This window comes from Trichomonas vaginalis, chromosome I, assembly GCF_026262505.1.
Source record: "Trichomonas vaginalis G3 chromosome I, whole genome shotgun sequence".
In the NCBI taxonomy this organism is placed as follows: Eukaryota; Parabasalia; order Trichomonadida; family Trichomonadidae; genus Trichomonas; species Trichomonas vaginalis.
Window position 1 is genome coordinate 26,688,309 of NC_067203.1, and position 27,830 is coordinate 26,716,138.

The 27,830-nt window shown below is 32.6% G+C and overlaps 11 protein-coding genes and 5 pseudogenes across 16 annotated transcripts, besides 7 other annotated features; 9 read left to right on the forward strand and 7 right to left on the reverse strand.

The window, feature by feature from the left end:
- Positions 1–11,058: part of a mobile genetic element that runs on past the window's edge.
- On the forward strand, positions 697–1,107 carry TVAGG3_1055420 (uncharacterized protein; the record flags this gene model as incomplete). The annotated part of the gene is made up of 1 exon (XM_051255862.1): positions 697–1,107. The coding sequence occupies one exon, from the start codon at positions 697–699 to the stop codon at positions 1,105–1,107; it is 411 nt and encodes a 136-aa protein (XP_051081436.1).
- TVAGG3_1055430 lies at positions 1,251–1,721 on the reverse strand (annotated as a pseudogene). Its single transcript has one exon. A coding segment is annotated over exon 1 (471 nt).
- TVAGG3_1055440 lies at positions 2,365–3,343 on the reverse strand (annotated as a pseudogene). The gene has a single exon. A coding segment is annotated over exon 1 (979 nt).
- On the forward strand, positions 6,120–6,611 carry TVAGG3_1055450 (uncharacterized protein; the record flags this gene model as incomplete). Its single annotated transcript, XM_051255863.1, has 1 exon — positions 6,120–6,611. The coding sequence occupies one exon, from the start codon at positions 6,120–6,122 to the stop codon at positions 6,609–6,611; it is 492 nt and encodes a 163-aa protein (XP_051081437.1).
- On the reverse strand, positions 8,067–8,725 carry TVAGG3_1055460 (annotated as a pseudogene). The gene has a single exon. A coding segment is annotated over exon 1 (659 nt).
- Positions 8,775–9,653, forward strand: TVAGG3_1055470 (annotated as a pseudogene). The gene has a single exon. A coding segment is annotated over exon 1 (879 nt).
- Positions 9,882–10,394, forward strand: TVAGG3_1055480 (annotated as a pseudogene). The gene has a single exon. A coding segment is annotated over exon 1 (513 nt).
- Positions 11,059–11,124: 66 nt separating the features above from the next.
- TVAGG3_1055490 (ribonuclease inhibitor domain-containing protein) lies at positions 11,125–12,579 on the reverse strand (the record flags this gene model as incomplete). The annotated part of the gene is made up of 1 exon (XM_001312715.1): positions 11,125–12,579. The coding sequence occupies one exon, from the start codon at positions 12,577–12,579 to the stop codon at positions 11,125–11,127; it is 1,455 nt and encodes a 484-aa protein (XP_001312716.1).
- Positions 12,580–12,646: 67 nt separating this feature from the next.
- Positions 12,647–12,674: a terminal%2Cinverted (terminal inverted repeat of Mariner transposon ID:TVAGG3_1055500).
- Positions 12,647–13,950: a mobile genetic element.
- TVAGG3_1055510 (Mariner transposase) lies at positions 12,727–13,854 on the reverse strand (the record flags this gene model as incomplete). Its single annotated transcript, XM_051255864.1, has 1 exon — positions 12,727–13,854. One exon carries the CDS (start codon positions 13,852–13,854, stop codon positions 12,727–12,729), a length of 1,128 nt encoding a protein of 375 aa, XP_051081438.1.
- Positions 13,923–13,950: a terminal%2Cinverted (terminal inverted repeat of Mariner transposon ID:TVAGG3_1055500).
- Positions 13,951–14,322: 372 nt separating this feature from the next.
- TVAGG3_1055520 (ribonuclease inhibitor domain-containing protein) lies at positions 14,323–15,359 on the reverse strand (the record flags this gene model as incomplete). Its single annotated transcript, XM_001312716.1, has 1 exon — positions 14,323–14,871. One exon carries the CDS (start codon positions 14,869–14,871, stop codon positions 14,323–14,325), a length of 549 nt encoding a protein of 182 aa, XP_001312717.1.
- A 22-nt stretch (positions 15,360–15,381) lies between these two features.
- TVAGG3_1055530 (leucine-rich repeats (6 copies)-containing protein) lies at positions 15,382–15,717 on the forward strand (the record flags this gene model as incomplete). The annotated part of the gene is made up of 1 exon (XM_001312717.1): positions 15,382–15,717. One exon carries the CDS (start codon positions 15,382–15,384, stop codon positions 15,715–15,717), a length of 336 nt encoding a protein of 111 aa, XP_001312718.1.
- A 268-nt stretch (positions 15,718–15,985) lies between these two features.
- Positions 15,986–17,164, reverse strand: TVAGG3_1055540 (ribonuclease inhibitor domain-containing protein; the record flags this gene model as incomplete). Its single annotated transcript, XM_001312718.1, has 1 exon — positions 15,986–17,164. One exon carries the CDS (start codon positions 17,162–17,164, stop codon positions 15,986–15,988), a length of 1,179 nt encoding a protein of 392 aa, XP_001312719.1.
- A 1,756-nt stretch (positions 17,165–18,920) lies between these two features.
- Positions 18,921–20,837: a mobile genetic element.
- Positions 20,045–20,305: a mobile genetic element.
- Positions 20,637–20,788: a mobile genetic element.
- A 490-nt stretch (positions 20,838–21,327) lies between the features above and the next one.
- TVAGG3_1055580 (uncharacterized protein) lies at positions 21,328–22,086 on the forward strand (the record flags this gene model as incomplete). The annotated part of the gene is made up of 1 exon (XM_001312719.1): positions 21,328–22,086. The coding sequence occupies one exon, from the start codon at positions 21,328–21,330 to the stop codon at positions 22,084–22,086; it is 759 nt and encodes a 252-aa protein (XP_001312720.1).
- A 739-nt stretch (positions 22,087–22,825) lies between these two features.
- Positions 22,826–23,074, forward strand: TVAGG3_1055590 (leucine-rich repeats (6 copies)-containing protein; the record flags this gene model as incomplete). Its single annotated transcript, XM_001312720.1, has 1 exon — positions 22,826–23,074. One exon carries the CDS (start codon positions 22,826–22,828, stop codon positions 23,072–23,074), a length of 249 nt encoding a protein of 82 aa, XP_001312721.1.
- A 306-nt stretch (positions 23,075–23,380) lies between these two features.
- TVAGG3_1055600 (leucine-rich repeats (6 copies)-containing protein) lies at positions 23,381–24,605 on the forward strand (the record flags this gene model as incomplete). Its single annotated transcript, XM_001312721.2, has 1 exon — positions 23,381–24,562. One exon carries the CDS (start codon positions 23,381–23,383, stop codon positions 24,560–24,562), a length of 1,182 nt encoding a protein of 393 aa, XP_001312722.1.
- Positions 24,606–25,475: 870 nt separating this feature from the next.
- On the forward strand, positions 25,476–27,815 carry TVAGG3_1055610 (ankyrin repeat, PH and SEC7 domain containing protein SECG-related family; the record flags this gene model as incomplete). The annotated part of the gene is made up of 1 exon (XM_001312722.1): positions 25,574–27,784. The coding sequence occupies one exon, from the start codon at positions 25,574–25,576 to the stop codon at positions 27,782–27,784; it is 2,211 nt and encodes a 736-aa protein (XP_001312723.1).
- Between the last annotated feature and the right edge of the window lie 15 nt (positions 27,816–27,830).

Consider the following 27,830-nt stretch of genomic DNA (forward strand, 5'->3'; position numbering starts at 1 on the left):
ATAAGAATGTTTCTGACATATATAAATCCGGGGAGTTTAAGACCTACGATAACTTTGTTTCGTTAGTTGCTGAATGTGTATGGCAGATAAGAGATAAAGATAGAAGAGGTAAAATATGGAACGAACAGATAAGACCAACTGCTTTTGAGTTAAAGAAAACCATTGACGCCTTAGTTGTTTTAGCAGGTAAGGTTTCAGAATATAACGCAAAAATGAATCCGCAATGTTCTAAATGTAAAGCAGCAATTAGGAAATATAACTACTCCGTCAAAGAGATAGAAAGAATGCGAAACGACTATGCAGACTTAAAGAAAGAAGCAGAAAAGCCAGCAGAAAATAAAATGGACATGTTAGCATTTCTGAACAAAAACTATCCAACTGCTGACGATTTCCTTCTATCTGACGTCAAGAAGAAATATAAAGAAACTTTCGGCATTGTTAAAACTTTTGACATACTGACAGAAGAAATAGAAGCTACGAAATTGTTTAGGATTTCAAATATACATCGTACAATTCATGTAAAACGCTTGTGAAAAACTGGGGTGAGAAAACAGGTGAGAAAACGGGTGACATCTCACCTCTTCACCTATAATATATTTTTGCTTTAATTAAATGCTTTCCGGAAACGTCGATGAAAATCATATGGACAAATTATATGAAAAAATTAATAATGATTACCCCTCATTAACCAGGGAAATGACGGATTCTATAGTTCGTAAATTCGATGAAATACAGGATATGTGGTTCGACAGATTCGACATGAACGATAAGGAAAAGAGAAAGAACGATAACAATTTACTTACTAAAAGAATCCTAAAATCTAAAATAGGTGAAGCTTCAACATTTAACACAGTACATAACTTTTACACCGCTGTTTATATTTTCAATAATTTATTTAACGATGAACGAGAAAGAAAAAGTATGTTTAACGGAAGAAATGAATATGATTTTATCCTTTGTGCTGTTCGGGATGTTGACATGAAACTAAAGAAAATATTCTTATTACAAGATGACACGGTTGAAGATGAAGTCAATGAGTTTTTAAATCGTGATTTAAATGAAATTGATGAAGTTATGACCGAATGTTATAAAAAGTTCAAGAGGTGAAAAAAGAGGTGAGAAAACAGGTGAAATCTCACCTCTTCACCTAAATTATATTTTTGGTGTAAATTTATGACAAAAATAAATGGTACCATTAATGATATCATGACTGTTCTCGTTCATGTCTGATTTACATCCAACGAAAAAGTTTAGAAGAATTTTCTTATTCTTTCTGGCATATTTTTGTCTTTCCAGTACTCCCGCTCTAATGGTCCCAGATGTGTTGGTTTTGACTCTCTCAAGTTCTTAGATGGTATAACATCTTCAACGCCTCCTTCATATCTTACTTTATAAGTGTCATCGTTTGTGTTATAGTCAAGTATTTCAATAACCACTCCTCGCTTTGCTTCGTCAATGGTTTCAGCAAGTTTGCCATTACTACTTTCGACTAATTTATGTCGAGGGTAAAATGCTATGGAGTCGTCAGCAGCTTTTATAAGATATCCATTACCTTGCGTAGAGTCTACGATATAATAATTTCGACTTAACCTTAAACGTTTCTTTGTCAATGGTTTGTCGTCAAGAACTACACGAACTTTTGTACCAGGAATGAGGGTAAATTGTGTTGAATTTCTGATATTTTGTGTTTGACTTAGTTTCTTTTGTATATACTTTTCTTCTTGTTGTTGTGTCATTGAATTTGGTGTATGTCCTGTTGTAGAATGTGTTGAGGAATTATATACTTCGAGAAAATGTTTCATTGTTTCTTCGGTAAAGTCTCGCTCTTGATTTAAATCTCTGAGAGTCCTTATGAAGCGGTTAATGATACCGAGTATGTTATGGTTATGGTCTTCAGTAGTGTAGTGAGTTATGTTATGCTTAATGAGAAAATCTGTGATTTCGTTGCTGAGGTATGCACTGTCTTGGTCTGATGTTAAAATACTTGGGCTATGTTCTGCTACAAACTTTTGTAAAACTCTTAACACTTCACGTGTTCCTTTATTTCTCATTATATATGCATATGCTTTACGAGTGTTAACATTAATGAAGATGAGGAATGGTTTATGTCCTCCTTTTCTGCTTTGAATGAGAGTGTCAAATTGGTATGCGTCAGGAGTGTTGGAGTAAATTGGTAAAAAGTAGTCGTAAGGATTTATTTTTGTTTGATGTACAACATTTTTGTCAAAGAACCTTTTCACTTCAGCTCTGTTAGTAAATCCCGAACTCTTTGCAGCTTCATTGAACTTCTTAAATGACCTCCATGGATGTTGTTCGAATACTTCTTTCAAGCTCATTTATGTAAAGTTAAAGATTTTAACCAACTCGTATCCAAGCGTGCATTGTTATATAAGGAGGCATATAATCTTTTCCATTACCTGCTGGGTCTGTAATACCAGCTACAACATGTGTATGATTTCCTGCAGTTCCACAGAAAATACCTGTGCTAACATCTTTGGGGTCAGTTGTGATATCATATCTATGCATTCCCTGTCTATCCGAACCCGCTGCAAGATTTGTATAACCTCTTTTTGTTATTGAATGTGAATGGTTTCCTTCCACAGATGTTCTTCCACTGAACCTATGCATATGTGAAGGAAGGTTTTCAATACCTATTTTCTTTGAACCTCCCATCTTCATTGACTGCGTATTAGTGTAGAATGGAAAACTGTCAACTATTTCATACCATCTACCACCAAATAAAGTGTTTGGATTTATTGGATTCATAGACGTATAAACAGCTCCTATAGGATATATTAAATCATATATGCTCATAACTCTATAAACATATTCTAAAGAACTTATGTCATTAAATACCATTTGGAATGTATCTCCCGGATGAAATGTTGCATTTGTTCCACTTTTATAATGTAATGTTAGTTCAATAGAATTATCCAAGAAAAATTCAAAAGTATCTGGTTGAAGACCTCTAACAAATTCAAATGGAGTTGCTGGTTCACCATTTATAATTTCTGTTGTAAATGTCATTGTATCTGGTTTCGAAAATTTCTTTGTTAGTTCTGCATCCACATAAGTTTTGTCGCTTTCTTGTCTAACATTGCTGGTAGTTCATATGCTTCAAAGTTTCTGGCATGATCTTCGGTATTCCTGCAACTTTGTTATTAAGTTAGAGTATCTTTTACGCTTGTACTTGGATTTCTAATGGTGCACTTGAACCAAGGTCAAAGTTCAATATTATGTCGTCTGCTCTAACAGTAGTGAAGGATTTATGTGTATGGTTCTTGTCTGCTTTCTTATCATATAAATCTTGAGCAGTGAATTTAATATTATTTTCATCCTTCATGACATAAACATCTTTACATCTAATGTTTCTCATCGTCGTTATGTCGTCATCCGATGTTAAACCTTGTGGAAAGTTAGGAGGTTTACAATATAATGCAGCCGCGTGCGGCGGGGCTCCGCCCTCCCCACCAGTTTCTTCAACCGTTCCTTCAATACTTTCTATAGCAACAGTTGTGAAGGATTTATGTGTATGGTTCTTGTCTGCTTTCTTATCTAACATTGCTGGTAGTTCATGTGCTTCAAAGTTTCTGGCATGACTTTCAATGTTCCTGCAACTGTTATCTAAACTGTTAAGAGTATCTTTTACGCTTGTACTTGGATTTTCTAATGGTGCACTTGAACCAAGGTCAAAGTTCAATATTATGTCGTCTGCTCTAACAGTAGTGAAGGATTTATGTGTATGGTTCTTGTCAGCTTTACTGTCTAAAGAAGTTTGAAGTTCATTTATATCGGAGATGTTGTGTTTATGAGATTTCAAAACTTTGTTCGTTGCGTCAAGTTCAACTTTGTCAGCTTTACTTTTAATAGCATCTTCAAACGTTATTTTTGCCTTAACTCTTAACATAAATCTTGGTTCAACTAATACACATTAACAGAGAAAGTAGAGGCATAAATTTCATCGTTATAACTAAATGCTTCTGGTGCTTTAGTGTCATACTGTACAGTACAGCTTATGTCATAACCTTTAGCACGAATGTATTTATATCTTCTTTCATTAACATTTTTTGTCTTCGCTTCATCACTTCGTGTTAAATATCCATGGTAGTCCGTTATAATCTGTTCGTCTGAAGTTATATAATGAACGTGGTTTTTATCTGCTTTTTCGGCTAATTTCTCATTAACATCATTCACTTCTAATTCAACTCTTCCGCCAGAACTCTTATTATCATTAATCTTTTTCATTAATTCGGTAATTACGTCATAAAGACTATATTCTGTTTTCGGTTTTGTAAATAATGAGTCAAAATTTCTTTTCATCATTACATCGCTGACATTAATGATATCACCAATTCCTTTTTCATTTATTCTCTTCATTAATTCTGCAATAATGACGAATATATAATCTGTTAATTTATTCTCTTCATCGAGGGTTATAGAATGTTTTGAAATTGAATCATTAACTCCTCTAAATAAATCAATAACTTCAGGATACACGTTTTTAATGTCTTGAATAACCCGACCAGTATCCTCGCCACTATGTGGCTCTGAGCCCGTTGGGCTCTGTTGTTCATGTTCTTCGTTCCCGTCGTTACGTGGTTTTATATCTCTAACCATCATCAACGCAGCCATAACCGGAGGGTTTGTTGCTACCTGTTCGAAAATCCGTCCGTTATGTATGGTATATCTAAATAATTTCTTTGTGTTTGTTAAAACATTTGAAACAAGTCTTTTAAAACCATCTACAAAATTTCCTGTTTCACCTAATGTTCTTGCAGCATTTACAAGCTCACCCATTCCCGCTTTTGACCCCAAAAACGTCCATATTGCATTTATTTCACTCTGTATAGTTGTCCATTCAGCGAAACTAACACCCGCATTCGCTAAGCTGAAAATGAAATTCAGTGGATCGAACTTAATTCCACCTTCTTTTTCAATTTCAACGAACTCACTAACATGAGATTTTAAATATTCTTTCGTTAAAATTGTTTTCCCCGATGTTATGTCATTAACGAAACTATCACCGTCAAAAGTTAACGAATTCAATTTCGTCGTTGATGCTTTTATTTCATACACCGCTTTATCGATAGTTTTTGGCTCACCTTCTTTAGAAGCATATGAAACATTAATGAATGAATTATATGTATTCGTGAATGAATTAAAATCAATGATTTTCATTAATGACGCCTTTAATGATTCATTAACTGTTGAATCCCTTAAAACAATTAATGAACTGTCCTTTATGAAAGGTACACTGCAAACCGTCGAGTTTGGATCAAATGCTGTAGTTGGTGCAGGAATATTAATGATATAAGTCATTAAATCATTAAGTGACGTAAATAATGTTGTCGTTTTTGATTTAATTTCTTTAGCATCTGTTATATATGGTAATTTTATTTCTGTAGTTTCTGAATTAAAGATATTCGCTAAAATGTTTTGTAAACTGTTTTGAACAGCTGTGTAAACCGTTGAATTCGGAACTCTTACGATTTCACCATCCTTAATAAAAGGCATTGTACATGACGTAGTGCTTGGGTCAAATCTTTCGGGATTATAATTCAACATATATTCTAACGCTTCATATACAGACCTATAAACAGTTGTGTCGTTCTTCATGACAACTTCACCATTTACAATGAATGGCATAGTGCATGGAGTTAAAATAGGGTCAAACTTTTCATAGTCCTTCCATGTTATGTATTTCTCGGTATTTCCATCAGAAATAACAATATATTTGTCAGTAAGTGTGAGAGAGTATTGACCAAAATATAAACGTTTAGCTCTGTCAGCTTCATACGCATATGCAGCAATACTCATATTTTAATGAGAATAAAATGTTGTTCTATTTGCAAAGTACAGACCCAAACGAATACGGGACAGTAAAGCTACAAACAAACTTAGGTCTTCAGAATGAAGCGCTTGCTTTCAGAGTTGTTGACTTCAATACTATCGCTTCATTCGTTATAACAGATGAAACAGATTTCATGGAGCTTGAAATAGATGGAAAGAAGCACGAAATAAGATTTCACAATAATGTAGAATATAAGATGGAAACATTAGCTGGAGTGTTAAATGCGCTCATAAATACTACAATAAACAAGGAGAACGAAGAAAACTTAATGAATGTTAAACTTATTGCAGGAGTTTTGAAGTTCAGTTATGCGAAGGAGTTTAAGATAACACGAATGAGTCATAGAGTTCAATTGCTTCTGGGAGCATACCATATGACATGTCCTTTGAAAAGTGTTGACAAAACGATTGAGATGAAATCTGTTCCATACGTATGTTATGGTAATTGTTTATACGTTGAGTCAAAAATAGCTAATGTCACAGGTATTTCAGGAGTTAATAGTAAAGGTTCAGTAGAATATAAATCCTTCTGTTATGCAGTCAATTCAATGTTCATTCCAAACGTTCCTGTCATAGTAACTCATTTAGGTAAATGGGTTCGCATTAGTCCTCATAATTTGAAAGACATGCAATTCAGACTTGTTGACTTTCAAGGAGAGCCTGTAGAACTGAAGGCACCAGTGCGAATGACTGTTGAAGTTGACTTTTTAGAAAATATTAAATGCAACAGCTTACAAGAGAACTCAGAGCTAAAAATATAAAGTATGAATGTTATGTATTAGGTCATGAACTTTGGTTATTGCTGTTTGATGAAACAAATGAGTTAGTTATGTCAGTCAAGAGAACAGAAAAAGGCGTCAAAGGCGCCGAGCGCAAAGCGCTATATTGTGTTAGTGAAAACTGCACCAAGTCAATAAGATTAGGTTTGCATTATGAAGATGAGTTCGATACTGTTGAAGAAGTTTTGGATAGATATTACAAATTGCTTTAATTTACTAAAACATATTTCAAACAAAGCTTATATTCTGTTGAAAGTTTTGTATATCGTTCGAATATTTATACTTAAACTCAACTCCTGTAGTTCCTGGTGTTTCAATGATGCGGATGTTACCTATTTTCATGAATGGTGGCGTTTGACCACAGCATTCGATTTCAGGGTCGAGATAGTCAATGACACATTGTTTCCCTGTTATTCGTGATATAACATTTTCAAGGTCCTCCTTTGTTAGAATTATTTGGTTCTTGCTTATAAGATTTGTCAAAAGCTTCTTATCGTCTTTGAGTAAAATTGTTTGGTATAACTGAAGAAGGTAATGGTCTACGTTATCTGAAGGATTTGTTTGAACATTTGTGTAAGGGTTGTCGTTGGCTTCTCTTGAAAGAATTTGGTCCAGTGGTGGATACTCTAACTTAACATCTGATGTAGCGTTAGCGTTTGAAGCTGAGTTTAAATTCACGGATTTCAGTCTGGTTCTTTCTTTCAAACACTCTGAACTATAGTTCTTTATGACAATATTGTTTGTCGTTCGTGAGTCAACATTTGATGTTGGTTCAATTGGAACATTAACGGCACCAGCTAAGATGGATTTGCTTCTCATTTCATATAGAATAAAAACCTTTTATATGTATGAAATGAACAATATACTCGACAAGGGTTTGAATGTAAAGCTAACGAATGAAAATATTGTTGAATTCACTGAGACAGGTGCTGTGTATAAAGATGTAGAACTACTGAACAAAAGAGCTAAGGGAAGAAGCAGGAACATGAACAAAGGGTGGAAGCCTATAAAAATTTATGTCAATGATGGCTCAGGAGGTTCAAACATAAAGTATGCAGAAAGTTATAGAGTTTATGCTCTCAAAGGTGAAAAGCCTTCATTTAAGAACAGCTATTCTAACGCATATCCTCAAAAGTTAACGGATGGGGAAGTGGATGATATGAATGACAGCAAAAATATTAACAGAAATGGCGACAGAGATGCATGGAATTTGTTTACCATCAGTCAATTGAAGGTTAAACTTTAAAACAATGTTGGTCGTTCCCATGGAATATTTTTGACTTTAATGGTATTAGTCATGATATGAATCTCAAGGTATGAACGAGGAGAGATGAGAGACTTATATGCTTCCCAAATTTCTTCAAAAGGTAATGTTATACCTGACTGTTTCCAAATGAGTTCAATATCATAGCGTGAGAAACCTTGAAGATAACGAAGTCAGTTATGAGACGTTTTATGTTTAAAGCAAGGAAACGCCATGTTTGCATAAGTATTGCTACAGTTAAGTGGTAATGTCTGACTTTAGTTATGATGTTAGCTAATGGTGAGTCTGCTTTTGACACTAAACCTTTTCCGGCGAAGTCGTCACAAACGAGCAGAGTATTTGAAGGATACTTTTTGAAGGGGTATTTTGAAAGTTTTGATAGAATGTAGTTTGTCAGTCGTTTCATATCGTAAACTCCTGAGTATTGACGTAAGTGGTGTTTGTCAATAATTCTTTCCATCTCTTCTGAAGTCTTTTGCATTCCTGACTGTATAAATTCAACGATGGCATAATATTTCCTCTTACGTCGAATGTAACGTTGAAGAAATTCAATGAGTTCACTGTCTGGAACTTTAACGACAGAGGCTTGAACTTTTGACATAAATGTTTTCGCTGTTGAGTCCATAGAGTCTGAAGTTGCTGATATAATGATTTGGTCATAATATGAGTCATTTCCTAAACGTTCTGTTATGAGTATATGACGAATTAAATTAAATGTCTTACCTGAACCCATCTTTCCACAATAGAAATAAACGCCATTTGAACAGAACTCATAGTCCTTACTGAAAGGAAGAATGAGAGAAGAGTTAAGTTTGTCTGTAGTTTCATTCATGTCTTCATCTACGTCATGTATTAAATGCTTCATTTTATCTCCATTAAAAATGCAAGTCAGAAATATTCAGAACATAGCACCGAGTCTAACTGACAAGAGTATAAAGATATACTATGAACATGTTATGATGAAACCAACCAAAATTCAAGAAAGTCAGTATACTTATGAATATCCAAGACACTGGGTAGAGTATGTAGGAGGTGAGAAAGCTATTGAAATCAGACAGGTTCGAAGTATTCCAGCAGGAAGGACAATATTATTGAAGAACTTTAATGTTTTGAGGTATAATGATGAAACAAAGAAGCAAGATAGTTTTCCCATTGCTGTGTATGTGAACCTAGACACAGGAGATGACATGAAAGTTTTTAACACAAAGCTTCAAACGGTAGTGAGAGAACAACTGACTGTGGAAGGGCATCCATTACCTTCAGAAGTTACCATAGCATATAATTTTGAAACAAACTCAATAGATTTTAAAGTCATCTCTGCAAAGAAGTCAGGTTTTACATTTAATGAAGCAGATGTATATTCGAATGAAAACTTCAAAGCTATTGCATGGTTAGATAATGACGATTGCTTTAAGAAAATATTTAAATTCAGTGACTCAACGATGTCAATAGATGACCTTCGTGGAATGTTACCATCGATGTTTACAGTAGAAGGTTCAGCAGGATTGCTTACAAGATTGTCAATTGGTGGTATTTGGTCTCGTGAGAACATTGTTATAAAATCCAGTATAAGTGAATTTGCTGAAGAATCTATATTATGTCTTTCAAACTACATGTATTCGCCACCGAAGCATTATAGTATAACAAACTTTGTCAGTAAGTTTAACATAAGACTTGTTGAACCTTCTTCAATGAAAGATGTTGTGCTACCTAAAGATGGAAAGGATGGACTCATTATTGAGATGATTTTAATTGCATATTAAATGAGCTTGTTCTTGAAGGTCATTCATGATGAAATAACTGTTGTAGAAGATGTTAGCAATTGTTCAGACATTTTGAAGCGTATAGATGAGATAAGAAAGAAGTTTATGAAGCCGCAACGCGGCGAGGACGAAGTCCATGAGAATGTTTATGTTTCATTGACTTTCTCCAGTAAAGAGAACTTTTATGAGATAATATTGAAGAGAGATGATTTTAATATGGTGTAAATGGTAGCTTGGGCAGCTTTAGGCGCAATGGGAACAAAAGCATTAGCATTTGGAGCAAAAGCACTTGGGGCTTATGACGCAGTAAATAAAATGAGTGGAGGAAGAGTTTCGAAGACATTAGATGCAAATAAAGGAAAGATTGGAGGCTGGGTTGCAAAGAAGTTAAGATTAAATAAAATAGGGCTCATAAATAAAGCATCCAATTTGGTTGCGACTGAGTCGGAAAATGCTTTAGGAAAGGACGATGAGTTTTCAAAACACGCAAAAGACTTTAATGACCAGATGAAAGGTGAAACAATGCATTTAAATAGAGTCGATGGAACTCTTCCTCCACCAGTAGTTCTTCCGTATGGTCCCTATGGAATGTATGGAAATCCTTACGAAAGACCATTTGACCCATTGACTGGTGGAAGTAACTGGTATCATTACGGACGAAGAAGAAAGACAGTCAAGTTGGAGACAGACGTGAAGAAAGCAACTAAAAAGAAACCAAGGAAGAGAGTTATAAAGCAATGAATTCATGAGGTGAAAAAAGAGGTGAGAAAACAGGTGAGATTTCACCACTTCACCTAAATTTATTTTTGCGCTATGTTTTCATACGTGTGAGGGTGGTGATATCATTAATTTTAAGTTTATTTTTATATAATTTTTTATTTTATTTTATATAAATGACGAAAACTATTGAGATAACAAACTACAACGGTCATGAGTTCAAGAATTTGTTCTTCGTTCCTCGTGAAAATACATTCTATCAGATACGAGGGAGAAAGGGTAAAGTTAGTTTGAGCGTTTATGAAGGAATGAAGAATGGAAAGTTTATACAAGCATACGATACAAACGGTAAACGTGTTTCATTAGCTTTGTCAAAACTTACTAACATTTATTTTGACAGTGACTTTGACTCTGACGATTGGAGCGACAGCAGCGATACTGAAGAATATGAACTATTGTGTGAAGCACAGCAATGGGAAGAGTTGCAATACTTTTGTAAGTGAGAACGTTTATTTTTTACAGTAGTGAGGTGAAGTGGTTGGCGGCTTTATAAATATTTAAGGTTAAGTTGGTGTTTGTGTTTGTGTTGTAAAATATACGTTAACGGTTTTGTAAAGTGTCAAATTCACAAGTATTGCGTATGGAGGAACGCAGTGCCACAGTACACGAGATATGTATACTAACTGATATCACTTAAAAAATTTTAGCACTGCTATGTAATAATCAAACAATACGACTGAATGATATTTATTTATTCATGAGTTATTTTCAAAGCAATAATTGAAAGAATTATTATTACAACAAGTAAAACAGAGACTAAAGACACGAGAACAGCAAGAAGAGATGAATACGAATTTAGACTCTCCAAAAATGGAAGAGATTGATTTACATTATATGCATCTTGTGTTGAATCTGTAATAGATTCGTAAACGTGCAGGAATGAATCTTCCATGTACAGATTATTATTTAATTTATATGTTGGCTCATAAGGGCCTTCCTTTGCATAGCGATCAACATTATTTCTGTCATATATTTTCATTTGACAATCTTCTTTTGAGTAACTAACATAATTAGGGGTTGTTACACATATCCTTAGGTGATAGTCAGAGAAATATAAGAATGATGAGTCTGTAGTATCGGAGTTAATTACAAATTGATAGTATTTTGCATCCATAATTGATTCTTTGCTGATTATTTTAACATGGTTTGGAATTTCATATGAGCTTCCATTTCTATACAAAATGAACATCAACCCACCTGTTTTGTTCATAAAACAATTACCTTCGACATAATAAACTGGATGCCCTTCTTCACTAAATTTAAACTGAATGAATGGTGAATCGCGGAAACTTGAAGTATTAATGTTCATCAATGAATTAGGAATGAACAATTCATCTAATCCAACACTTGAAAATGATGAATCGCAAATTTTTGCAATTTTATCATTGAACTTAAAGTTCTTTAATGATGTACAATTTGAGAATGTATATTCTTCTACGATCATCAAATTCTCTGGACAAATGAATTCAACAAGTTTTGAATCCATAAATGCTTCCTGACTTATTGTTTTCATGTTTCCACTCATATGCAAATTTATTCTTTCCATCTCACAAAGTTTGAAACATTTTTCAGGAATCTTATACAATAAAGAAAAGTCGACGTCAACTAATGAGCGGCATTCTTGGAAACAACCTTCCTGTACAATAACAAGTTTATTATTGAAATCAAGCCTTTGAAGACTATAACACCCCTGGAAACAATATCTATGTAAACGAGAAATTACCACATTATCAGGCAGTTTGATTGATGTTAAGTTGGTACAGAATGCGAAACATATTTCAGGGAAATACATGGTATTGTTATTTATTTCTATTGATTTAAGACTTGTACAGAATGCGAACATTCCATCTGACAATTTTACATTTGGTCCAACTATGATTTTCTCCAAATTTTCAACATATGAGAATGCATAAAGATTAATATAATTAACATGATCTGGAATTGTAAATTCTTTGGCTTCTAAACCACCTGGATACATGTAAAGTTTTTCTTTGTTTGCGGAATAAATAACTTTATCAATAGATACAAGGTTATTGTTATCGACAAGAACAACATCTTTCAAATACGGTGTGTTTAAATACCCACCAACAATTTCTGAAACATCACTTGTGATTGTTATTTTTTCAACATATTTTGCACAGACCATACTCTGATTAGAAAGTCTCCATATTGGCTTATCTGTTTGCCAATCAAGATCTATTTGCGGATAAATATAGGGTGTCCAAAGGTGTGTTTAGCACAAACCTGAATACTGCGAATAGAAATAAACAAGTTACATATATATAAAGTTTATTTAAATATAATCACCATTGGATTCAATCACGCGTTCGCAACGATCGATCCAGGCTTGAAAGACACGCTTTAAATCATCATGAGAAAATTGCTCAAATTGCTCTCTTACAAAATTTTCAAGATCATCTGGACTCGCGAATTCGCGTCCTTCAGCTCTCTTTTTTAGCGTGCCGAATAAATAAAAGTCAGAGGGTGCAATATCAGGTGAATAAATTGGGTTTGGAACAACTTTGACATTGTTTTCCACCAAGTAATTCATTACCTTATGACTTTTGTGAACTCTTGAATTATCAAAATGAATTGCAAACTTTTGTTTTTGTTGTTTGGATTTCTCAAACTCATCAGAATTGATAATTTGAGTAAGAACATTGTCAATTAGATACTGAGCATTCATCGTATTAGGTTTTTGAAGAATATCAATTGCGATGATGCCATTCACGCCCCAAAAAACCGACAACATCATCATTGGTGTGTCAATTTTTTTCTTCGGGAATGTTTGCGGATTTTCATCCTTCGGGATCCACATGATTTTGGCTTCTGTTGCATATTGAAACCAAGACTCGTCCCCTGTTACTAAAAAGCGAAACTTCTTGGATTGATACGCACCCAATATAGAGAGGAGCTCTTTCGAAGATTGGACTCTAGATTTTTTTTGAACCGAATTAAGGTTGTGCGGAACCCAACGTGTATACGCTAGTTTGTAGTTCAAATAATTGTGCAGATAATAACTGACTGTTGTACGTGGTATCTTTGTCATCTCCTCTATCCTTCTGAGTGATGCTCTTGGGTCTTCATCTAGCGCTTGAAGAATTGCTTTGATTTTTCTTTGATCCGGCGATTTTTTGTCAATTTTTATGATGGGCGCCTTTTTGTTCATGAAGTGATACATCCTAACATGATACGTTACAGTGGAATAGCTAGGAGCATCCATACCGAAGCATTTTACCAATGTCTCGTAGATTTTTTTACAGTCTTTGCATTTTTTTGCAAGAGCGAGGATGTTTTCTTTATGATTCATTAAAAAAATGAAAAAAATCCCGCCAAAATTTCCCGCGAAACCGCCTCTTGTCTCAAAATTCATTTTATATCCCGGCATGGCGCCAAAATACAACATACTCATCATATACATATATTCATATTTTTTATTATATATTTATAATCAGCATATATCTCCTTTAATAGTCTCATATAGAGCGCTGTGCTAAACGCACCTTTGGACACCCTATATTACTTTTTATCACAAGTTCTTTAATTTTTGTACCGTTAAAAGCCGATAAATCTAAAGAAGTTACATGAGTAAGATCTATTTTTGTAATATTTGTATTTGTAAATGCATTATTTCCAATAGAAGTAATGGAACTGCACAATGTTACTTCGGATAAGCTTATGCAATCACGGAAACCATTAATTGCTACATAACTAAGTCCACAACCTTCTACGAACGTAACTTTTTTTAGTTCTTTGCAGTTCCTAAAACCTGGCATCTCTCTTGAGTTAATTGTTAATTCTTTTATATATGTGTTCTCAAGAGGGGTAGAAGTTTCATGAGCATTGAACTTCAATATTTTAATATTATCATTCCATAAGTTAATATCAATCAAAGGACAAATAAACTTTGATACACATTCATCTCGTGATCTCCCCATCCAATAACATTTTTCAGTTTTGGACAATTATAGAAACTATTTCTTTTAATTAATTTGCAATAAGATAAATCAACAGATTCTATTTCAGGTAAATCGCCAATATAGAAAAGGTTTTCTATTCTATTTGGCAATTTCTTGAGCTTTGGACATCTTGCAATATAAACAGAAATTCTTGATTCCGGATCATCTGATGTATCTATTTCTTCAATTTGTTCCATATTGACCAATAAAATATAATTTGAATCAGTTGTATATTCAATCGATTCTAGAAGAGGATAATACTTTTCGAAATAGTAACGATTTGATCCATAGTTATCAGAATAAGACTGCATGGAATCGATGCTACTAAGATGGCTTGAAATAATGAATTTTTTGATTGGTAACTCTAAAAGTTGAGAGTCAAAAAGATATTCAATCTTAACTGAAAATTCCTCAATTGGCACATTTTGAAATGCATTAGCTCCGATGTTTTCTAATGACTTAAAATTATATTTGAACATTTTAAGTGAAGTGCAATTACAAAACGCATATGATTCAAATCTATTACAGTTTGAAATGAAGGAGGTCAACTTGAAACAGTTATAAAATGCATAACTAGGGATTGAAGTTAGATTATCAGGGAGATTAATTTCGATCAATGATGAATTTGCAAAACACGAGGTATCTAATGATTGGATGCTTGATAGATCAACTGATTCTAAATCGGAACAGTTGCAAAATGCTTCAATTTCAATTGTGCTAATATAATTGAGATTGATTTGGGAGATAGTAGAGTTAAAAAATGCCTTTTCAGATATTGTCGTAATACTTTCGGACAATTTAACATTTTGGATATTTTGATTATTTGCAAAGGCCTCTCTTGGTATCGATTTAATTTGCGTTGATAGAATTTCTAGAGTATTAATTTCAATGAACCTGAAATCATTGAACCAGAAGAACCTTCATCTTCATCTAATATCACCGAATCTTCATCTAATGAACTAGCAACAACTTCATTATCATCAGAATTCATGGCTAATGAAATTGATTCTAAGAAGGGAAGCGGATTATCAAACATGACTTTAGGATTGATTGTAGCAGCAGTTGTCGAACTGTTGCTGATGTCGGCATTGATTGCATATATCATTATAAAGTCAAGAGATGACGATGATTCTGATTCAAGTTGTGTAGAAATGGACGAAGAAGTGATGGGAACTGTTGGTTTAGATCCTACTGCAACAATTACTCATGATAATGCTTTGTTTACAATGAGCACAATGATGGAGGATGATCCATTTGCACAAGACTTTGAAGATGCACCACCAAATGAAGCTTTTTATGCTGATTTGAATTCTCCAAATGCATAAAAATGGACATATTTTACTCATGTTTTTTAGTAACGATTAAAAAAAAAGTTTAATTTATGGATTCTTTTTATGAATTTCTTCACTCTGTTATGAAAATATCTATCGTATAAAAACTAATGCGAACATCATATAATGTCTATTCATTATCTTTGTAGTGCTGATTTGATTTTATGGCGATTTGTACATGACACTAAGCAAAAAGTTTTGTTGTTGAATGTTATTGATTTTTCAATCCCTAAAAATTGATATCTGTTTATAGAAACCAGAATTATTTAATTAAAAACAAAACAAATAATAGACAAACAATGATAACTCCTAAAACAACTGTAAAGCACATTAGAATCGTTATAATTGTGGAATTTCCAAAGTTACCAAATGCTAAATTTTTGTTTTGTAGATCTGCTAGAGTCGCATCAGTTGGAGCTTCTTCTATAACAAAATATTCTGGATTTGGATCGAATTCGCTTTCATCGACACTAAATGTTATGTTGTATGTACCTGTTCTCAAATATTTCTGAGTTGGATCTAAATAGTCGCATTTTATTTTAAATTCTATTGCTTTTCCATAGTCGTGACTATCTGAAACTGTCGAAATAAGAGGTCCTTCAACGCAAATTCGACCACTTCGTTCTTCAACAGAGTAAAATGTAGCTGATTGTGGAATTATAAGGACATCTTTTGATTCATCAACAAGAACAGAGTTTATTGATTTCCTGTAATATCCTGGTTTTGATAAAGTAATCCTTTTAACTCCATCTGGAATTCTGTTTGTCAACGGACCAAACATGAATATAACTGCATCAGCCTTATTCATGAAACAATTTTTATAGGTGTGGAAAATTGGATGACTTTCATCACTGAAACTAAATTCAATATGGAAGCATCCTTGGAATGCTGTTTCATCGATATAAAGTAGAGAGTTCGGAATGAAAACGTTTTTAATATTCGCGTTTTCAAATGATAAACTACCTATTTGTCTAATTTTTTCGTTAAATTTAAGTATTATTAGTTTTGGACAGTTTGAAAAGGCTGATTCACCAATACTAATCACATTTTCCGGGAGAATTACCTCTGATATATTTGTGTTCATGAATGCATAACTATTTATCTTAATTAAATTAGACATCTTTGAAATATTAAATGAATCAACTCCGCATTTTTCAAAGCAACTTTCTTCAACAATCAAAATTTTGGAGATATCAATATCTTTGAGTTTTTGGCAGTTATAGAAGCATCTAACTCCAAGTGATTGCAAATCTGTCTTAAACGTTAATTTCTCAAGACTCGTGCAATTAGAGAAACATTCATTATTAATTGATGTAATGACTGAGTCTTGAGGAATTATGATTTCTCTGAGATTCGTACAGTTTTTGAACATTGATTCTTCCAAAGTTGATATTGGGCATGTTATATTGATTACTTTAACAAATTTTGATCTGAAAAACATGTTTGGTTGAACAAAATTTATTGTGATCTTCTCAAGTTTCGAGGCTAAAACGAAAGCACCTTCTCCAATACTTGTAATAGTTGAAGGTATTTCAAATTCTTTATTGTCTCTTGAAGGTAAATAGAGAATTATACTAGTTTGATCTACGTTATACACAATACCATCTACAGTTTTGAATTGATCGCTTTCAAATACAATTTCGTTTAAGCTTGGTAAGATACAAATTTCAAATACTTCTGTATTTATTTGTGTAATAGATGATCCAAAAACAAGTTTTTTGCAATTTCGGTAATTCAGCTGGAATTTCCGATTTGTACTCAATATCCTTCAATTCATGATCTACTCACAATTCTTTTATTAATGAATGATTAAATGAATTAAGTCTAAAGATTTTTCCTGTTGTGTCGAATGATGAAATTTTTGTTCCTTCAAAAGCCCTTTCACCAATTTCATTAACACGGGTTGGAAGCACAACTTCTTCTAAGCTCTCACAATATAGAAATGACATTCCGTTTAAAGATTCCAAGCGTATATCTAATGCATAAATAACTTTTTTCAGCTTTCTACAATTAAAAAATGATGGTAAATCGCTATTCAATCCAGTAATATGCATTTCTTTAATTGCAGTATTTATTAATATTTCTGTTGCACTAGAAACAATTTTATCTGTCCAAGTATTTATGTTTATTTTTGGACACAACTGAAATAAATGTTCTCCAACATCCAGTTCATGATCACCCCAACCTATAATCTCTTCTAAATTTGGACATTTGAAAAATGAATTTGAATTGATATATTCACATGTTGTTAAATCGACTGTTTTTAAGCTCTCCAAATTAAAAATGTTGCTTACAGATCCGAAACCTTTTTTGAGCTCTATTAATTTAGGACAATCAGTGATTTTAATTTCAAAATTTATTCCATGTGTATTTTGCGCTGGATAATTTATTTCTTCTATGTTCATTCTATGAATATCCAAATTATAGATCGCATTTCTGAATGTTACAGTTTTGAGGGTAGAAATAATGGAATCAAATTCAATTTCGCCGGAAACAGTAATAGTTTGAAGAGGAGATCCTTCAAATACACTTAATTTCAATGAATAAATACTTTCACCGGTCTCAATCTCTGTTATTCCGGTATTACCAAAAGAAGATTCTCCAAAATTTGTTGCAAGATTGAGATTAGTAATGGTTGTAAGGGATGAGCAATCATAAAATGCAAAATCTCCAATTAATGTACTACTGACAACAATTGAATTAAGGTTTTTACACCTAAAAAATGCATAACTACCGATAGATGTAACGTGTGCAAGATTAATTTCTTGGATAGAGCTATTAAAAAACGCATAATCATTAATGGTTTCGACATCTTCATGTATTTGTAAACGAATTATGTTTTTATCATTCTTAAAAAAGCTGTCAGGAATATTTGTAATACTTGCCGATGCAATTTCGATATTTTTTGCTAACGAGAGGCTTGAAAATTGTGATAGTTCGGATAATCCCCCACTAACAATGACTTTTGCATTAACATTTTCGGAAATCTGAATTGCAAGTTGTTCATTATTGCTATTTTCATCAACAATAATGCTTGATTCGTCATCTTGCGGTTCAAATGAAAGAATTATACTCTTGGATAATAAGTTTTGAAGCAAGATATGAGAGATCGTTTCTTAATGTAAAGCAAAAATTAAATCGCTAACCGAAAAAAAATATCAAAATTATATAAGTATATATGGTTAGATGGAGAATGGTATGGCAGTCCCAACGGGAACCGCGGTAATTTACCAAGGTTTCCGCACACCGGTTCCTTTTTTTAGGAATTTTTTAGATTAAAAAATATGCTTTGTAAATCATTTTTTGTAAATCGGCAAAAATTTGGAAATATTCTGACGACAATAAATCTGGGAATAGTATTTGAAATACGAGAACAACCTATTTAAAAGTGTTTCGCTCGATTTTGTATAATTTCAAATTTTCGCATATAGCTTTCCGTGAATTACCGTGATTTTACCGCCACATCAATAGTTTACGACACTTTTTCCGTAAATTGAGTAGTTTACTGCACTTTTTCCGTAAAATTGAATTACGGGAATCCGTAAGATTACCGTACCTCACTTCTAGTTGAAAATAGCATTAGTATAGAATAAATAGATATATTATTCATATTTTTGATTTTGAATTACGGAAAAAGTGAGTTCAGAACTTCCAATTATTATTTGATTAATTATGTTAAAAATACTATAAGGAATTAAAATACATAATGTTGAAATTTGAATTACGGAAAAAGTGAGGGTGAAAGTGAAGTGAAAAAGTAAGATATTTTTTGTTGAAATAATCATAGTTGTACAATTTTGAAACTATATGTAAAGCTATAAATTGAATAAATTCAAAAACAAAAATTGTTTATTCTTATTAATAAATTTATATTAATCAATATTTGAACAACCCGTAATTAAATTGAATTCCTCTTAAAAATTAATCCATACGTTAATTTTTAATTTGCTCGGCGAATGCCGAGCTTCCCTACTTCTCTTGTCATTCCTTCAAAAACTCTAATCTCATCGCACTTACAAACATCATGATTTGATGTATTGTCGAGAAATCTTAGACTTGTTTGTCATTTGATTATAGCATTTGAAAGTCATCTCGAAAATCGATTAACAAGACAATTTCCCAAACATCTACATACAAGTAGATGATGGTAAACCCATTAGAGTTGTTTTGCTATGATTCCTCCAATCTTATGATGAGAAAAATCATATCAAAACAGCTCTAATCGAACATTCTACACAGCTTAGCATCCAGCTAGTTCCAAGTAATGCGATTACAACATCAACGGCCAAAGCCTTTCAGAGTCCTTTAATCATTTCTTCTCATCTCAATGTGAAGTGGCCCCAAACGAACTACAAGCTGACGTTACAACGCATTACAACCCGGTTAATACGAGCATATACATTAGAGCTGCTTTGTTATGATCTCCCTCATCAATTGATGAGAGATCTCATTATGAAGCAGCTCCAATCGAACTAAAAACCTACATACAAATGAGTGAAAACAAATTCATTAGAGTTGTTTTGCTTTGATTTCTCTCATCAGAAGATGAGAGATACCAGAACAAAACAACTCTAATCAAACTTTCTACACAACTCAGCACAGTATCAATGCAAAGTAATGCGTCTGTATCGTTAACAAGCAAAGTTGTTTCGGGTCCTTCCATTTTGGAAGAATTCGGAACAACTTTGCGAATTGATAGTGTAAACCCATATACATGAAAGCGTGCATGCATAAAGACAGGTATTGTCAGCAATGACTACCTGCCCAGCTATGAGTGATCAGAGAATTACCATCTCAGGCTTTTTGAGAACGTTTCAGCCAGGACCCTCGTATGTTGACTGTGAGAAAGGCATCCTTTATCTGAAATAGATGCTTTTCCAACAATCAAATTCGAAGATCTTCGACGTTGTTGTAAAAAGAGAAGGAGAAGGAAAGAAGAGGAAGGAGAGGAAGAAGGAAAGGAAAAGAAGAAGAAGAAAAAAAGAAAAAAAAAGAAGGACGTATTAAATATAATGCGCACTTAATAGTGCCGAGGCGGCGGAGCCGCCGAGGCGCGACTTTTTTGACCCTATATTACCGCACGGCAATGTTTTTCTCGATTTTGTACAGCCCTAGAGAATGGTTTGATGGGATCAAAATTTAATCCTTCAATTAGAGAATATTTGACATCAACTGAAATCTAAAATATTAAGATAATGTTCTATCATTTTATAAAAGTATGATTCTTTGATTAAAACAACTAAAACTCGAAGCCATTCAAAAGTTCTTTTCAAAAATCTGAAAATTGTTAGATATTGGATTAGAAATGTTTATACCAGATCAAATCAACATACCCAGAGGGACATGATTTCAATAAATTACTTCAAATTTTCAGAAAAAAAGCTTGTCAATTTGAATTTTTGAAAATTTCTTGACTTGTTCAAATTGATGGCACATATATAAATTTAAATAAAAAAAGTTGTTATTATTGAAAGTATTGATTTTTCATAGGTTTTTCAATTTATAAAAAGCAATAACATTGTTTGTTTATTATAAGGTATATTTTTGGGTTAAAAAAATTCTGAATTGCAGTTATTTACATATACAATTATTTTTTTAGGAATAATGCTCGATCATTTGATTCTGAATGTATTAATCAGCAAAAAGATTTTAATTAATAGTGAACCGTCTATAGATGGTTCAACAATGATAATTTCTTCAGCGGATGATTTTCAAAATAGCGAAAACTTAATACAGCAAATTGAAAGTAAGAGCATCGAGACTATTAAAATCACAGGGGATTCTATTACTGAGATACCTAGTTTCGTTGGTCTGAAGAAAGTTAAATTTGTCAACATTGACGCCAGTCAAGTTACTAAAATTCCCGATTACTGCTTTTATAACAGTAAAAAACTTAAAGAAGTTACCATTCACCAAGGTCTCACAGGAATTGGCGATTATGCATTTGCTTTTACGACAATAGAAAAAATCAATCTCGAAAATGTCAACAATATTGGACCAAATTCTTTTGCTTACTGTAGCCAATACAAAGATTTAAAAATTCCTCAACTCTCTTTTATCGAGTCTTTCTCAAATTCAGGAGTTATCAATTTAACTCTCTTGTCTGACTGCGATGTTGCACAAATTTCAGCATATTTACCATACTTAGAAAATGTTAACATCAAAAAATGTGATCAGCTCGGTTCTTTTTCGCTTTGTCCAAAATTGAAATCGATTTTGTTCCAAAGTGAGTTTGAATTTACAATTTCGCAATATTCGTTTTCTCTTTCATCAATTGCGAACATTGACCTGAAAAATGCCAAAACAATAGGATCTTATTCTTTTGAAAACTCAAAAATAAAAAAAAGTTGTTCTTGGAAATAATTGTAACGTTCAATCCAACGCATTCCAAAGATGTTCACAGCTTGAAACTGTTGAAATAACAGGGTCTGTTACATTAAATGATGAATGCATTTACGAATGTATTTCATTATTAACAGTTAATCTTGGAACAACAGGAATTATTCCATCCTAAGCTTTCAGCAATTGTTACAATCTGAAATCTGTCACTGGCACTAATGAAAGTGTTAAAGTACAGGCTAGAGCATTTTTATTCTGTACATCGTTAAAGGAAGTTTCATTGTCAGTAACAGATGTTTGGGATTCTTCATTTCGTTGTTGTTTTTCTCTAGAGTCTATTGATTTGTCTAAATGTACACGTCCGTATTCTATTGGTGCATATGCCTTTAGTGAATGCAAATCTCTAGTTGTTAATGATCCAATAACTTGCGATAAAAATTCTTTTTCTTTTTGTAATTCACTTAAGACTGTAATAATTATAAACAAAGCTTCATATGAATGCCTGTTTAATTGTGAAAATCTTACATCAGTAACATTTAGCGGCGTTACTACGATTGATGCAAAAGCTTTTTGTGGATGTACAAACCTCAAAACAATTACTTTTACAAGCCCTGTCCAATCTATATCTAAATATGCATTCGCAAACACTGATGTATCTGAAACAGTACTAGATCTGACGTCATTAAGAAGTATTGCTAATTATGCATTTTATCAATCCAAAGTAAAGTCAATCAGACTAAATAATAACTATATTGATAATCAAATGCTTGAATTTGCATTTTCTGGAGTTACAACAATAGAATCAGTTTATCTAGGTCCTGATTTCAGTGTTTTCAAAAATTTAGGTTTCTTTGATTCTCCTCATATTTCAATTACAATAGATGGAGGAAATACTCATGGATTTGAAAGAAAAGATGATATTCTTTATCAAAATAATAATAATATTAATAAGCTTGTTTATTACTTCCCATCAAATCCAAGAACATCATTCACAATTCCAGATGATGTATAAGCAATTGAAAAATACGCATTCGCAGGAGCAATTCATTTAGAAACGATCATAATCAATCATGATATTCAAACATTAAGTTCAGCATTTGCTTTTTGTAAACCATTAAAATCAATCCAATTCAGCTATGATGTTGGTAATACTCAGCCTACAACTGATAGTTTGTGTTATAGCTGTCCGAATTTAGTATCTGTTAAACTACCAAATAAATTGCAGGATCTTGGAGAAAATTCATTTTCTAATTGTGTTAAACTGAATAATATTGAATTTGATAAAGCAAGTCTCCAATCAATTGGAAATGAAGCTTTTATGAATACTTTTATTCAAGAAATAGAGCTCAAGCCTGGCTTATTATCCCAAAGAATGTTAGCAAAATGCAAGAACTTAAAGAAAGTGACAATTATTGATACTGATCCAGATGATGTTAGGCTTAAAACAATTCCAACTAAATTTTTACATGAATCATCCGTATCGGAAATAATACTACCAGATAAATTTAACAGAATTGAACCATTGGCCTTTGCTTTCACAAACATCAAAACTTTTGAACTCAAAAAACAGATGAAATTCATAAGCTCCACTGCATTCTCTGGAATCGATGATATTCAATTGCTAATAGGTGATAACAAGAATTTCAAGATTCTTGAACATGAAGTTCTCGATATCAATACTAAACAACTCGTTTTCACTTTCGGCAAACTTCCTTCTGTTTATATCCTACCAAGAGAAGTCAGATCAATTGCAGCAAACTCGATTATTTCTCATCCTGTTTATGATGAAAACAATGGAAGCATAATTGATTATGGTGTCACAACACTTGTTGTTCCTGGAACTGTTGATGCAGAACAGGATTCTCTAGCAAATCTTCCTTACTTAACAAATCTCTGTTATGGTGGTTCATTAGCACCAAGATACTTGATTTCTCCAACAGTCGATAGAATTTTCGTTACAAATAACTTCATTCGCAGAAACTGGTTAACAGCCGATGGTGGCGCAAGGTATAACATTACCAGAGGTCCATGCAATACATCTCTTCCTTTTGAAGAATTTATAAATGATATGTATAAACCAATTATAATTCCAGTTGAACCACCTGAAGATGATAATGAGACCGAGTCTTCAGTTACCAATAATACTCTAGATACAACAACATCATCAACTAAGGAATTAATTACAATAGATGAACCTAATAAGAAAACAACAACACCTCTTCTTATTACTCTTGTTATTTTGGCTGCCCTTGAAGTTCTTGCTATCACTGGCATTATCCTGTACATCGTGCTAAAGCGTGATGATGATAGTGATGACTCAGTTATCGAGATGAATGCAGAAACAATAACAGCTGTCACTGATCTTGATGTATCTGTAACAGTTGATAATCCTTTATTTACCCACGAAATGATGGATGATGATCCATTCGCCAAAGATTTCGAAGAGAAAGATAAAACTGAGAATTTCTTTGATACTGGAATTGTAGATGCAGAAAATTAAAATGTGCGATAATTATTGTTTTGAATCATATTTTGTAAAAAAAATCTCTATGAAATTTTCTAATTTATTTTTTGGTTTTGTTAATAAGCATTTCATAATGATTATGTATTGTATATTATAATAATATGCATTTGTATTTCCTATAACTTATACACAAAAATTGAAATTTTTTAAAAAATGGCTTTTGGAAGTTTCCCTTTAAGATATGATTGTACTTCTAAAACATTTGCAAGTATTCAATAATAGTCTATGGGCAATTGCGCAATTGTAGAACAAATATCAGAAAAAATATCATTTTAAATAATAAATGATTGTCTTAATCAGACGATAATATGGTTTCATGAATTAACTATAATATATGCTCGAATACATAAATCAAGATGTTGGAAAATTATTAATTGATAAAAAGTTTCATTTTTGAGCTTAATAATCACTCGCAATTCCAGTGGGGCTTCTAATATTCTAAAATAGCTAAAATTGAATGATTTAAAATTGTGAAGTATTATAATTATCTGAATGTAATTATTACTATTATGATAATAAAAACTAAAGAAAATTATCGGCCTTAAAAATGTTTTTCAATTGAATATTCTCAAAAAGTAATTATATTTTTGAGATATTAATTATAGCATTATTGCATTTTGAAATTTACAATTTGATATCAACGCATTTCTAACAATTTGGGAAAAAATAACGAGTATTTTTAATCAGAATTAATTTATCGATTCGTAGCTATAAACGAATCCGTTGATAATAATTCATTCATTGTTTTTCATTTCATTTTGATAAAAATTTAGCAAGTATCCTAGTTTTAACAAATGAAAAATAATAATCAAACAATAATTATTAGCAGTTTTCTGAATGTGGCTTTTTCAATAACCTTTTACATTTTTGATTGAACCATAGAAAAAAATATAGATCCTAAAGTATGAAAGAATCTATAAATATAACAAATTGGCTTTCCCACAAAACAATGTTATCAAAAAAAGCATTTTTGTGAAAGATTGTTCGATGGAATTCGAGTTGAGCACTTCCAATCTTTCACCTCAATATATTGCTTCGATAAGTATGTGTGACCTCATATGGGGACTAAATGAAAATAACATGGACTTAATTTTATATTATATCCAATCAAATATTCAAAATCATAATTTGACTGATCGGAATATTATAGAAATGCTCGACTCATATTGCGAAAAATATCCGAAGAATGTAAAGTTAGCTACAAAATTCTGCTTACAATACCTAAAATTACTAAATCAAAAAATTGATCAGAATATTTTAAGCAAATCCCCAGCATTTCAGGCTGCATTGATATTAAACGAAGCTTTCCCAGGTAACATTCCTCATCAATATCGAAATAAGACAGAAGAACAAATTTACGAAATATATGAGAAGGGAACACTCGAACACAACTTACTCTGGGACGAAATTGATGAATTTCAAGACATTTGCCTCAATCCGAACTTTTATTTAGACAAGAAAACTTGTCGCTTGAGGCTAATCGACTTATGTTCAAGGCATGGCTCGCTCAAATGTTTCAAATTCTTGTACCTAAACAATATTGATATCTTGCAATCTACATTGGAAAACTCATTTCTCGGAAACAACTACGAAATCATACATATCTGTGAAAGATTTGTTGATATTTCTAGCAAATGCATCAACAATGCTGTTGAATCACATCACAATGAAACAGTTATTTACTTAATCAACAAATATGGCCTAGATTACAGCTGGAGCTCCACATTAAATTGTTTTAATTTAATTGGCTTTTACGAAAAGCTATTCAGAGTAGAAGACATCAACTTAGCAGACAGCGATGGCTCAACAGCGCTAATATCCGCATCAAAAAACGGAATCCTCTCAGTTGTTCAAGTCCTTCTAGACCATCAAGCAAATGTTAATGCAAAAGACAACAATGGCATTAATTCTTTGATGGCATGCTCCATGTCAAACCACTACTACGTTCTCGATTTACTTCTAGAAAAAGGTTCTTTAATAAATGATGTTGACAACAAAAAATGGTCGGCACTTTTTTACGCCTGTCAGAGTAATTCCATTGACTGCTGTCGTATTTTACTTGAGAAAGGTGCCAACATTGATTTACAAGACGATAACGGTTTGTCACCTTTGATGATTGCATGTAAAAACAACAATTTCGAAATTGTCAAAATTTTAATGTCAAAAGGTGCCAATTTGAACCTCGCAACAAATGACGGCAAAACAGCTCTTTATTTCTCATCAAGATATAACTACTACGATATCGTAAAAATTTTGGCAGAAAGTGGAAAATGTGATGTCAATAAAAGTGACAATTATAAATGGAGTCCATTATTAATTGCAAGTAGATATAAATCATATGAATCCATTTTGATACTTCTTGATAGCGGAGCAGATATTGAATGCAGATCCAGTGAAGGATTTACACCTCTTATTTGTGCATCAGCTAACAATCATTTAGATTGTATGAAAATCCTTCTTGAAAGAGGAGCAGACACAGAAAAATACATCAATGATGGTTGGACACCTCTATTAACTGCTTCTTTTAATAACCATTTTGATGCTGTTTGTTTGTTGATTGATTATGGCGCAAATTGTGAAGCAAAAACATTTACGGGTTATACACCGTTGATGGTTGCAGTGCGATACAATAACCATAGAATACTTGGAAGACTTTTGTTGCAGAATGTTAATACAGAAGTTAGATCTCCACATGATGATAGAACTGCTTTGTTGATTGCTGTTTTTCATGGAAATTACGAAACCGTCAGAATTCTTTTGAATTGTAATGCAAATATTAATGCAATGCAGAATGACGGAAGAACAAGTCTGATGCTGGCAGTCTGTTACCAAAGATTTGAAATCTTTCAGTTATTGATTGAATACGGAGCAGATTTGAATTTACAATCCAATGAAGGAAAAACTGCTCTTCATTATGCTGTAATTAATAATTTGTATGAATATGTTGCGCCTTTAGTTAATAAGGGATGTAATATCAATATTAAGTCTAATGATGGATTAACGCCTCTAATGATGGCTGTCAATCAACTTTCTAGTAAGATTGTTAAGCTGTTGGCTGAACATGGAGCATCAATTGATCAAAAACCAGTTTGCAAAGAAACCAATCAAAAAGATTCATCAAAGATTGATATATTGGAAAATGAAGAGTTCAAAAAGTTCATTCAGCAGAGTATGAATAGAAATGTGACATTTATGTAATTTTAATTTATTTTTTATGTTTGTAAAAAAAGTTTATATTATACGC